The sequence below is a fragment of the Fundulus heteroclitus genome, chromosome 1 (genome assembly GCF_011125445.2).
Source record: "Fundulus heteroclitus isolate FHET01 chromosome 1, MU-UCD_Fhet_4.1, whole genome shotgun sequence".
In the NCBI taxonomy this organism is placed as follows: domain Eukaryota; kingdom Metazoa; phylum Chordata; class Actinopteri; order Cyprinodontiformes; family Fundulidae; genus Fundulus; species Fundulus heteroclitus.
This window is the reverse complement of record NC_046361.1, coordinates 37,431,855-37,445,281: the sequence shown is the minus strand read 5'-3', so window position 1 is coordinate 37,445,281 and position 13,427 is coordinate 37,431,855. Positions and strand designations below refer to the sequence as shown.

Sequence of the window (13,427 nt, the reverse complement as noted above, 5' to 3'; positions counted from 1 at the left end):
GGTAAACCGTTGCTGTGTTGTGGGCTGTAACAGCGCAACACATGATCGCCATGGGAAAAACATAGAAAATGGGTTAACTTTCCACCGCTTTCCTGCCTGGAGGCGCAACCACGGGAGAGACAGCAAGCGCAATGGAGTTGTCGGCTCGCTTGGATCGCGGCTTTAAGACTACCGATCATAACTTTCCACAGTATCCCGATGTCAATGAGAGTGTGTTCCCTGCATTTTCCTTCTGGTAAGTTAAAGATGCATGGTTTTATTTTATAGCCTACATTTTCTTTCCTTCAGCCGCACACCACATACATGCACATAAATACTAAAACGGCAGCGGGAAAAGGCTCAAATACGTGAGAAACCTGGAGGGTTTAGGGAGGGCTGGCAGTTAACGTTACTAACTAAACCTTTGAAACACATAGCAGCTAGTTAAAAGTACATTACATGCGTGAGTGGTTGTTAGCACTAACGGTTAGCATGTGCCAGAGCCCGTCTGAGCGCAGCTTACCTTTGTACGAATTACTGTGTTCCCACTGTTTGCTGGCTTTAAGATCTGCAGCTCCTGAACCCATCCATTCGTAAACTGCACATGAGACTCCAAGGACTTGTAGCTTTGGAACTGTTCTGAAGTATAAGCGCTCACACCACAAACTAGGTAGCGATATGCTTAACAGTGGCAACAAGTGGTTGTCGGTGCTCCATAATAATGCTGATTTTGTCTACATACCGGTCCCTGGCTTCTGTATTTAATGTGTCCTGGTAAATTTCAGGTCCTTTTCGGGATTTTAACATATTTTTTCTATCTATTCTTTCTCAACTCTACTTCTACGTCTCTTCGTTCAACAACGTTATGTCAGAGGTATTTTAACGTTGCGTTGCCATCAATATGGCCGCCACGTCCCACAATGCAACGCGGATCCCGAGCCCTATTTGTAAAGTGCCTTGATATGACATGTTGTGGATTAATGCTATATAAATAAAATTAACTGAACTGAATTGAAATGTCGCAGCCCCTCGTGCTTCACCCTGCTGATAAGCTTTATGGAGATGCAGATTTCATTTTCTGGCAGAACCTGGCACTCCCCCACACTGCCAAAGGTACCAAAAGGAGGTCCAGTGACCTGGCAAAGCTTCCTGACCTGGGCCTCACAAAGAATCCACCGGCAACAGAAGGGCAGAAGAGTTGAAGCCTATTACTTTTTAAATCTCGATATCCTTAACAGGCCAACAGTGTACCTGTGCATGTGCAAGACTGGTTTACCTCGCTCCTCCACTCTTCAGGGGGATCTCGTTTTAGAAATCTTCCAAATCCACTCTGGTCTTATTTCTTTCTACTGGGGTCTTCCTCTTCTTCTCATAAACGTAAACGTGGTTCACTTCATTTGACTCTCAGCCATGTTCAAAGTCTACGGTGGGAGCAGCAGAGCTACAATGAACGGCTAACACAGAAGCTAACTGCTAAGCTAACCGCTAACCTAGCCACTAACCTAACTGGATGCATAAACACTAGAAGTGCGCATACATAATGTCATAGAAAGGAACGAGCATGCACACTGGCGTTACTTGAGCCCGTCACAGTGATTGGCATGTGGGACAACCAGTAGATAAACGGTTTTTTTAACCTCCTTTTTCTGAATACATAATGTATTTACTACTTTTAGGATGGAAAGACGATTTTACCCAGTATTACAAAAAGTGTTTTTGAACAGGATTACCAACTATAGCTTTAAACCGAAACATTCTCACTTCAGTCTTATACACATAAGTTCCTTCAACCAGGTTCATTCATATATAAATTAAAGTGTGTGCCAATTTTGCACCTCTAGAAATGTCGTGGGGTCATTACCTCATCTTTAAAGCATGAAATCTACAGGTGTTGTTGCTGTTTTAATGTGTTCAATTGTTGGATCATGCGTCATCATGCATGGTGCCCTGGTCTGATGAAATTTGAGAACAGGTGAGAAGCAAACTGGAAAGGGTTAAAGAGACATTTCTGAGTGACATTTTGATTTTCTCAAACTTTTGGGTAAATATTCTGGGAACTTTATAGAATTGGAATTGGGGCAGAACTTTATGGAAGGCGTCCAGCTTGGTGGTATGCATCAGGACAATGATACAAAAGGAGGGTTTTGAGTGGCCTAGTCAAACTCCGGACCTAAATCCACCTCAGATGCTGTGTTATGGACTTAATACTTGAAAACCCTCCAGTGTGGCTCGATAAAAACAATTTAGCAAAACTAAACGGACCAAATTTCCCCCATTTTTGTATTTACTCTGCTTTTTCCTAATCTAGTTCTAAAATGAGTTTGATGATCAGGAACATTTCAGTGTGTGAACAGAACCTGTAAGGGTTTGAATGTGCAACACCTGCATGCACAGTCCTCTGCTTTCAGACCGTTTGACCGTAGTGTTGGAAAAGTCGGGGCTTGTTTTCTCTCAGCTCGGATTTTAATGGTTCATCACCAGATTCTGATGGCTGCATATTTATATTTCTGATACACCGCAGTAGCTGTATGTCTGAAAAGCCTTTGTTAGAGTCACCATAATTTTAAAAATGGTTGACATGCTGTATTTAAGTGAATTTGAAAATGGCTATAAAAAGCTGTAAACACATACTCAGAAGAATAAAGACATGCACTGAAAATTTTTTTTTATTTATGCCAACATATGGACCGAACAATGTTAAAATGCTTCTCTTTAAATCTGTTTGTTACACCAGTGGCATTATGATGCATTAAGCAGGGGGTTTAACCCATATTGTAACCATAGAGATCAGCAAAAAAGACTGCAGCGCCACAAGGAATAGTCGGATTTAGACTTAACGTAGTGAACGTGCAGATCAGGCAGTTGCAGGAGCCTCCAACGCTCGATCGAAACGCGCTATTAGCAGCGCTATTCAGACGGCGGATGCATTGTGGCTGTGCGGGAGGTTCAGGGTATCATACAGGAGGAAGAGGATATGCCCCCATCTTCCAGGTCATGGTTGAGAGTCCTCCTAAAGCAGAAGAGTTCAAGCGTGTTTGTGACTGACGGAGCAGGGGGATTGATGAACGGTTCAGGACGAGACCAAGGCTACCCTCACCAGTGGGGTGACAAAGGCTTTGCCCCCGTCTGTAGTCGCTTTTTTTTTTTAGACACTGTCTGAAACGTTTCAGATCTTCAAACGGTTCTGGATATCAGGCACATGTAACTTTAACCTGGGAAACCCGGTTTATGGTCGAAAGAATAAGATTCCAGCTTCTCAAATGAGCTTCACATCAGGAGTCTTGCTCCTCTGCATTAAAAAGAGTCAGTGGAGGGGTCATCCGATTAGGACTCCTCCCTTTGGGGGGGGGGGGGCATCCAGGAGGGAGGAGACCCTAGAGCAGACTATTGTGGCGACTAAATATGCCCTGTGGCCCAGGAACGCCCAGGATCCTTAGATGAGCGATGAGAGTGTAGCTGGAAAGATCGATGTCTGGGTTTCCCTCCTACACCTTTTATCTCTTCAAGCCGATCTTGGATGAGCAAAAGACGATGCATTTGTTGATGGATGCTACCCCTACTGGTGGTGTCACATCGACTCTTGCCTAAAACATGAAGTCCTGCTCCACGCGCTAAGAAGTACGGCCAACTTCTTGCTTATCTAATACATTTACGAGGCTTCCTCTGTGTTTGCCGGCCTTCGCCGAGTGTTTTAACCGACTGCCGGATGCTCGGGTAACCGCCTGCAGCCTTCCTGCCGTCTCTCAGGAAAGGAGCCGCTTTTACTTCAAACATAAATTTCACCTCATCGTTTCCAGTTCCCCGTCCGTCCATTGAGCTTATCTGATATTCTGTCCTGAAGGGACTGAGTGATCAGGTGTTCGTGGTAACCTCTGGATGACGTTTGCACATGAGCCACTTAAAGTCCTCGCCTTACTCCTGCTAATCGCAGCGGTTGGAGGTGTTGCACAGGGCCTTGTTTCTGTGACTCGGGGCAGAACAATGTGTCTCCCTGTGCCGACACGTTTGAGAAATTGACCTGCTGCGTCTTTGAAATGTAACCCCGGTCACACACACACACACACACACACACACACACACACACACACACATTGATCGTGTCCCCCGTACCTACAGATGCTTTGAAGCCGTCAGTCATGTCCGCCAGCATAGAGGCTCGGAAGAATGCAGTTACAAAAGTAGCGTCAATGCATTTATTGAACATGTACAAACACATTCACGTTCCCTTGCTTTCTCGCCGGTGTTGCGCTCACGCACTCCCCACCAGACAGGCCCGTGTATCTGTTTACCTAAAGGTGTGTATGGGCATGTCAGGTCTGTTTTCACCAGGAGAACTGGAGAAGCTGGTGTCTTCCGCTCTCACTTTTTCTTTATTTACTTTTCTCCTCCTCCAATGTTTTTTTTTTTTTTTTTTGTTATCTTTGTCCACTTAGCTGCTGAATAGTGGCCTTCAACCACAAGTTAGCAATATTTCTTTCAAAGATAAGAGAAACTTTGGTCTGATTACGCCAGAGAGCATCTGTCCCACTTTGGATGGAGCAGCTCTCCGTTGTAGGAACATGGTCCAGTTTATTAATCCTCTAAAACCTTAAAGAAATCAGGATCCAGGCTAAGATGCAGAGTCACGGAACCCTGAAAAGCTTTTCCACATTTTCTTCACATTAAAACTGCAAACTTCTGTGTTTTTATTAAGATTTTGTGCGATGGACGAACATTGAGGCTAGGGAGGAGACAATACAAAGTGCTTTACATGATTAAAATATAGCAAAATAAACGCAAGTAGGAATAAAATGTAGCTACAAAATAGAATAAAAGCAAGTACAGATAGAATGTAGAAACAAAGAAGAACATTAAAAACAGTAAAACAGTTTAACTAGAACAGTCAAAGGCAATTTTAAACAAATGTGTTTGTAATCTTGATTTAAAGGAACTCAGGCTTTCAGCACTTTTACAGTTTTCTGGAAGTTTGTTGCAGATAAGCGGAGCATAGGAACTAAATGCTGCTTCTCCTTGTTTAGTTGTGGTTCTAGGTATGCAGAGTAGGCTGGAGTCAGAAGACCTGAGTGGTCTGGAGGGTTGATACACTGATAACAAGTCTGTGATGTATTTAGGTGCTAAGCCATTTAGGGATTTATAGACTAACAGAAGTATTTTAAAGTCTATTCTCTGAGATACAGGGAGCCAGTGTAAGGACTTTAGAACTGGGGTTATGTGCTCTACTTTCTTAGTCTTAGTGAGGACGCGGGCAGCAGCGCTCTGGATCAGCTGCAGCTGTCTGATCCACTTTTTAGGCAGACCTGTGAAAACACCGTTGCAGTAATCAATTCTACTAAAAATAAACGCATGGATTAGTTTTTCCAGATCCTGCTGAGACATCAGTCCTTTAATCCTAGAAATGTTCTTCAGGTGATAGAAAGCTGACCTTGTAATTGTCTTTAGATGCTTTTGGAGGTTCAGGTCTGAGTCCATCACTACACCCAGATTTCAGGCCTGATCAGTGGTTTCTAGCTGAAGCGACTGAAGCTGTGTGCTAACTTTTGATCTCTCCTCTATTGGTCCAAATATTATTACTTCAGTTTTGTTTTTATTCAATTGAAGAAAGTTTTGACACATCCAGCAAGATGTGCACCAACAATTTGTCCTCCTTTGAACTCAACCATGTCAACCATAATGTTGTGTGCATTGCAATATTTTGAGCAAAACTGTGCTCTTACCCTGCTAATTGGACCTTCACACTCTGCTCTTATTGGTTCAATGTGCAATTAATGATGATTGGCCACCAGGCTAGTCCAATTTAGCCATGAAACCTCCCACACTAAAATGAGAGGTGTTTCAGTTTCATTGTCAAACTCCTGTATATAGTGTATTTCACTTACTGAATTGAGTTACTGAAATGATTGTCTATACTTTTATTTATTAAGATTTAATTCTAGTGTTTATGTAAGGCAGAGATTACAAATGTAAACGTTACGACCTTTTGTTTGGACCGTTTTTGCCTTTTCTTCTTTCTATTAAAAACGGCTCTAAGAGAAGAGGTGGAAACAACACCCCCAAAATGACGCTTGTGGCCAAAAAGTGTATTATGTCAGTAGTGGTTTAGGACTACCGTAGCAAATGAATGGCAAACTTTGACTGTCGGCTGTTAGGTCATTAGGTCATTAGCTGCGTCTCAGATCGAAATACGCAGTTTGCAGCTCTGCAGACGCAAAGTTTTCCTGGTCGGCAGGTTTTGATGGAAACAAATCCTTTTCACTCAGAAGGTTTGATTTAAAATCCCCAAGCAATGAGAGACTACGGCCAAGGAACTCGGAAGCTTTGCCTTTGACGGTCATGCCCACCACCAGGCGGGCGCCTTTTTCAACTTCTTCAGAAGTTGAACGATTCTAGTTTGCTTCTTGCGCTTACGTGCATGAAAATGATTGGAAATTGCTGCTGTGTCTCACTAAATAAACTTTAAAATCTGACTTGTTAACCTGCACAGCAACTTGCTCAGATAAATTTATGATGTCTTTACACATGAAATACAAATATTTATTAAATAATAGCTACACGTGTTTAAAGACAAATCAATTATTTAAGAATGTATCAATTTATGATAAAGATAGATACATTAATTTGATGCTTGCATTTTATTAATATTATCACATGCATAAATGGTATCAATTTTGACACTTTTTAATTTATTGAATTTGTGGCCCTTTTGTATTTCCATACTGGCTGTGGTCAAAATTATTTTTATTTTGAAGCATCTGCTTGTGTGAAATGTTTGGATTTGAGTTCCAAATGCCACAGACTGAGCCTGATGTTCCACAGCAGTATCCACCCTTCACTCCCTACCGCTCACCTCCAGCCCCGGTCCTGTGTGCAGCAGTGAGGACGAACCGGATGAACCATTAATATTTAAAAGCCTCCAAACATTACCTATCGCACATGTTTTAATTAGACCTTCCACTAGAAAAGATGCACAACAGGTCTTTGGCAGAAACTGAGGAGTCTGATAGCGGCTTTAGGTGATGCACCCTTTACCATTTCATCATTTCAAAGCGATGAAGCAACTTCCTGACGCAGAGCGGAGACACAGACGGTCTGTATATTTTCTCTCTATGGTAGCTACATCTGGCCTGCCGTTCTGTTTAGTTGTGACAACTTTCTGGAAAGGAGATGCTCTACTGCCGCCAACAACTTCACGTTCTGCAGATGACCCACGTGGCCCTGAGCTTTTACTGTATTTGCTCTCTTTCATTCTCTAGGCCTGAAAATGGGTTAGAGTTTAGCTGCTTAACTTTGTTTCTCTCCAAGATGAAGACAATAAAGGAGCTAGACTGCCATTAGCGGTATACTTTTTGACTCACATAGAAAGTACTCCTGAATCAGTGCTTCTGTGGTCTTTTTGCATCTCTGCTCTGTCTTCTTTAAGTAGTGGCAGATGAGCGTTCACACTGAGCCTGGTTCTGGTTCTGCTGGAGGTTTCTCCTCCCTGTTAAAGGAGAGTTTTCCTCTCCACTGTCACTTCATGCATGCTCAGTATGAGGGATTGCTGCAAAGCCATCAACAATGCAGACGACTGTCCACCGTAGCCCCACGCTCATCCAGAATGAGTGAACGCTGCAAGTCAATGACTCGATGCAACCTGCTTTTTAACCAATCTGTCTGGATGATTTGATAGTATTGGCCATAAAGTACCTTGAGATGACATGTTAAGGGTATTTGTGCCATAAAAATAAACCGTATTGATTCTGCGGCATGTGGCATTTTATATTTTACTGGGTATATTTTAGGGTTGGGTATCATCTAGGATGAGCCGATTCGATAAGATTCTCGATACATAGCTCAGCTTGATTTGACTCCAATATCGATATATATTACTTTAAAATTAATGCTCAAAGTCATTCAATCCACAAAACCAGCCAACTATTATATTTATGTTCAATTTTTTGAACACTGATATATTAACAGGACAATAAAGTGCATTTGGTTCAATGCATGTAACGTATCACGGAAACCAAGTATGTCCCAAACGTCTGATTTTAGGGACGAAGTCGCTTCTAAAATCCTGTCGGCCGTTCCGCAGATTCGTTTCACTTGCTCTTCCTCGCTGTGAACAGTAATGACGCGCTGTGATAACGCACATCGATATTAATCTTTGCATCGATTTTTATGCACAGCGCCAGTATATTTTATATTTTACAGCTTAATAACCTCAAAGAAGTTGCATCAACAGCCAAATCCTTTCATGGACAGAAACTTGAAAAATGTAGCTGAAGTATAAGGCCTATACTTTCATCAGGAACAGGCCTATCGCATGATCCACATACGATAGTTGTGGCATATCTGCCTTATACACCTGCCATTCCCCTCTAAGTTATTGTTTTTTTTAATAAATAAATAACTTATAAAAAAAACTTTAAAAATATAAAATGAGAGGGTTTTATGTATGGGAGTGCATCGTCCTCTCAAAGATCTTCATAATGACAGACATTACAGCCACTGGCCCATTTCATTTTTTTTATCGTCTCTGATTATGATCCAAATCAGGAGTTTCTGTTGGTTAAATGTATTAAACTGGAATATCCCACGTTTCCTCAGGCTGTGAACGACTCAGTTAACAGCTTATTCTTTGGTGCAGTCTGTTTTGGGTTAAGCAAAGATCATCTAGAAGTTCAGGAGATGTGCTCAGATTCTTAAGTAGGATTGATGCAACATAATGAAAGATACTGCAGAAAAATCATATTTCTTTTATGGTCAATATTTGCTATATTTAATTGTCGACAAAATAAAGAGACTTTATACAAATGAGTTTGGATCTGTCATTACTTTTAGGAAGACCTAAATTAACTGAAATTAAATGAATTGAAAGGAAATCTGAAAAAAGCAGTTTGGACCTGAAAGAGGGGCCAACATTAGCCAAGTATCCACAAACAGGCGTAAATCGGAGGCAACCGGACTTTCCTTCAGTTCTCTCTGAAAAGTTTCGACATCTATCGAAAGAGCTCTGCTCTTTTGACCAAGATGGCTTCTTTCACCCCTCTTTCAAACTATCTGTTCTCTCTGTCCAAAATCTGGACATCATTATCGTCTAAAGAGTCTCCTTTCCTCTTGAGGAGCAAGTGGACTCATGAATCTTGCCCTGAGCTGCTGTGCCATGCGTTTATTAGCTGTAGTTTAGTTTCTCCAGTGTAGGAGTCTGAGCCGTCCTCGCTGCATTGGACCGCAGACACAACGCTGCTCTGCTGTGGTTTGGGTGTTCTGTCTTTGGGATGAACCAGTTATTGTCTGAGGGTGTTATTAGGTCTGAAATCTACTGGTGTTTTGTGTTTAAAGACACCTCACACGTCTGGAATGACATGTTTTAGTGTCTCTCTGTTGCCTCGCAGCGTTGTTGTTGTTGTTTTTCTTCCTAGTTTTGTTAGCTGACATAAAAAAAATGCCCAGTTTGGATAACACCATGCCTGAAGTGATTTCCTGCTTCTGTTCTTGTTTCTCCGCTGTAACAGAGGGAACGTTGTCACCCCGATAACTCAGAGTTCTGATAACAGGGTGTTTGTGTTCCAGTGGGTGATGTGAATCAAAATTCAGATATTGGTCTGTGTATGCAGGCTTCCAGGAAACCTCCGTGTTAAGACTCCTACTGAGAATGTGCACAGGCATCGGCCCGGTAACAGCCATGAATGCTACATGTCCAGTTTTGGTATCAAGGTGCTAGGGCTGGGCGATAAATCGATTTAATCGATTAATTCGAATTTACAATTCTTTAAGATTTCATTTTTGGAAAATCTGGATTTTATTTTGCCAATACACTCATTGGGTTTCCATGAAGAGAACAGCATGTGATGCTGAATATAAGTTTAGGCAAATATATTGTCAAAATATTGTTAAGTGGAAACTTTTTTTTTTTTTTACCATAAAACGAGGTACTTCATTTATTTATTTACTTTTTTTTAACTTAGTTTGAAGTTCACAAGTGCAGTGAAGCCTGTTCTTAGCTCAATGGGTAATACGACTAGCAGCAAATGTTTTGTTATACTTTCATTATTTATAATGGCACGGCTACCATCTTGTTTTGCATGTTTCACATCTTGTTTTTAGTTGCACTTTGAATCCAGGTCAACTCCCTGACGAAATACTTGACATAAAAAGAAAGGTTTTAAAATAATTTCTTTCATTTCTTTTTATGAAACAAAAAGGAGGAAAAAATCGATAAATCGGATTTGGTATGATAAAATCGGAGATTTATTTTTTAATCCATATCGCCCAGCCCTACAAGGTGCAGTGCAACAGGAAAGATAAATCGATCCCAGATGCTATGTTTCATTTCTGTGATTTTAACCAGAAAAGTCGGGCTGCACTGTGGCAGAGTTGTTAGATCTGTTACTTTGGATCCCCTAAGTAAGTAAGTAAACTTTATTTACATGGCATCTTTCACAGGAAAATAAACACAAAGTGCTTCACAATAAAAACAACCATAAAACAACGCAAAATAAATATATATAAAACAGCATAAATGCAACGTCATCACATAAAACTAGTTAAAAGCCAGTCGGAACAAGTGGGTCTTTAGCTGCTTCTTAAAAGAACAAACAGAGTCGAGACAGCATAAAGATAAAGGCGACGCCTTCCACAGTCTGGGGGCCGCAGCATTAAAAGCCAGATAAATTAGCTCCTGGAACCATTAACAGCCTTAAACTGGAGTATCTCAAACTACGAGAAGGGGAATATGTTTGTAAAAGGTTGATAATATAAGAAGGATCTTGGCCACTTGGGGCTCTAAAAGTAAAGACTAAAATTTTAAAATGAACTCTAAAACGTACCAGTGGCCGATGTAAAGAGACTAAAAGTCTTACAGCAGCATTCTGCACTAATTGCAGGCGGCCAAGATCTTTCTTAGTCAAACATAAAAAGGCTGTTAGTCAAGACGAGATGAAATAAAAGCAGGAATGATCATCTCTAAGTCAGCCTTTTACAACAAGGTTCGAAGCTTAGAAATAATATTCCTTAGCTGAAAGAAGCAGTTTCAGACTAATCTTAAAACTTTCCTTTTTGACAAAGCTTCTAGTCAAAGTGGCTCATGTTACCCTGAGCTACCTCTATAGTTATGCTGCTATAGGCTTAGGCTGCTGGAGGACATCAGGGTCTATTTCTCTCACTCTGCTGAGTTCTCCTATTGCTCTCCAATCTGCATTGTTTGTTGTTATTTCATCTTTTAACTTTTTGTTCTCTGTCATTTTTCTATTCATAGAAGGTACACCTGGTCTGGTGTTCTGTTAGATGTGACATCATCAGGGGAGGCAGATCATTCGCTATTACCATCTAACATAGAAAGTACTCCTGGGTCAATGTGAGCTTCTGTGCTTTCTGTGTCTCTGCTCTGTCTTCTCTAAGCCCCAGTGGGTCGAGGCAGATGAGCGTTCACACTGAGCCTGGTTCTGGTTCTGCTGGAGGTTCTCCTCCCTGTTAAAGGGGAGTTTTCCTCTCCACTGTCGCCTCATGCATGCTCAGTATGAGGGATTGCTGCAAAGCCATCAACAATGCAGACGACTGTCCACTGTGGCTCTACGCTCTTTCAGGAGGAGTGAATGCTGCTTGGAGAGACTTGATGCAACCTGCTGGGTTTCCTTAGAGAGGAAACTTTCTCACCAACCTGGAGGATTTGAAGGAATCTGACTTTGTTGAGTGCCTTAAGATGACATGTGTTGTGGATTGGCGCTATGTAAATATAATTGAATTGAAATGAATATGCGAGAATGACAGTCTAGTGACATGGCAGGATCAAAAATGTTGCCAAGGTTTCTGAGGCTTGGTTTGACAGAGGAGGCCAACACACCCAGAAATTGCTTAATTGCTTTGGTTCTCGGGGGCAATGATGAGTATTTCCGTCTTATCAGAGTTTACCTGCAACTACTTGTCAAGTAGTTGCCCAGCTGGTTTAAACAGAACCAGTAAACTCACATTGTTGTGGTGTGGTTCTGGCCGGATTGCTACTGCTTTGAGGGGGTGGCGGATCGGTCAGAACAGGCAGCAGTGTGAAAATACACCGGTCCTTACGTAACAAGCTGTGATGTTCAGGAACCTTTTCAGATCCTTATCACCCTTTTAAGCAATATTGCCAATGAGCTGCGGCGTTTCTCCTGCCGTGTGCATCAGGTGCATCATTGTTTCCCTCTTTTCTCTGCTCTACAGGTTTGAAAAGGAGTCAGGACACCTACTGGACCAGTCAACTACAACAGCAATGCCTTCCAACAAGTACTCCGGTGCCGTCTTAGTGGAAAGCAGCAACGTGACCGCCACAGTAAGCCACACTCACACACCTAGACACACACAGCCCTCAGAAGAGTTAGGCAAACAGCCAAGGAGGGAAAAAAAAAAAGAAACCCCGAGCTCCGATATCTCCTCCCTACCCATACACAGGCGCTCTCGACACCTCTATTTGACCCAGCTGTGCTATAAAGCAGCGCCTGTATTGGTGCCAAAACAGATGCCTGGACAGGAGTGCCAGCATGCCATATGGGTCTAATCGAGAATGCCTGTTGGTTTGCGACGGCGTCTGCTTCTGCTGCGCACAAACAGCTGCATCCGCGCAAAGGCGGGGACCAGAAAAGGCTGAATAGATGCGGGGATGGAGGCAGCAGACGGAGGGGAGCAGGAGTGAGTCAGAGGAAGGAGAATAAAAGGACATTATTGAATCGAAAATGAAAATATTTGAATACTTTAGACAGTTGCTGTAATGTAATTCACCCTGTGTCTGTATAGCTACGCTATCTATACACAACCTTTGCTCTTTCAGTCATAAACACTGAACGGGGCTCCCCTCGTCCGTTGCCACTTCTTCCTCTTTTTCACTCTCGCATATCACTCCCTCGGAAAGGCAGACTTCCTTCCCTCAACCATCTGCCGTTCTTTCTCTTTGTGCCTCTTTTTGCTGAACTTCTTGCGCTGCGTGCAGATTCTTCTAAAAACAAGACTTAGTGTGGAAACGGCACGGACGGATATTTCCGTGTAGTACAATGTTCCTTTGCAATAAATGAAATAGGTTATTACTTTGTAAGTGTTCACATTCTTGATTAGCAACTACTTTCCCAAGAATTGTAGATAGGAAAAGATTATTCATAGGTCTGTAACTTATTAAGCCATCTTGATCAAGAGAAGGTTTCTCAAGTAAAGGTTTAATAACAGCTACTTAAAGAGCCTGTGGTTCATATCCATTTACTAAGGATAGATTAATCGTGTCTAAGATGGGGGCAATAATCAAAGGGAATACCTCCTTAAACAACATGGTTGGGATTGGGTCTAACATGCAGGTAGAAGGTTTAGATGAAGCTAAAATTTTAGATAGCTCAGAAAGCTCTACTGCTGCTAAACAGTTCAAACACTGCGCAGGTTCTAAAGATTCCTCCAACGCTGCCTCACTTACTGAGGACGAGGTAATCATGTTTGGGAGGATGGCAATTATT

At 42.0% G+C, this 13,427-nt stretch overlaps 1 protein-coding gene across 4 annotated transcripts in view; it reads left to right on the top strand.

Annotated features, from left to right (window-relative positions):
- LOC105915842 (DNA (cytosine-5)-methyltransferase 3B) overlaps window positions 1–13,427 on the top strand; it is a 61,334-nt gene that overhangs the window by 7,647 nt on the left and 40,260 nt on the right. For all 4 annotated transcript variants that reach the window (XM_012850086.3, XM_012850084.3, XM_012850085.3 and 1 more), the window contains exon 2: window positions 12,157–12,265. In XM_012850086.3, the coding sequence (XP_012705540.1) occupies window positions 12,157–12,265 (109 nt within the window). The remainder of the gene's footprint in view (window positions 1–12,156; window positions 12,266–13,427) is intronic.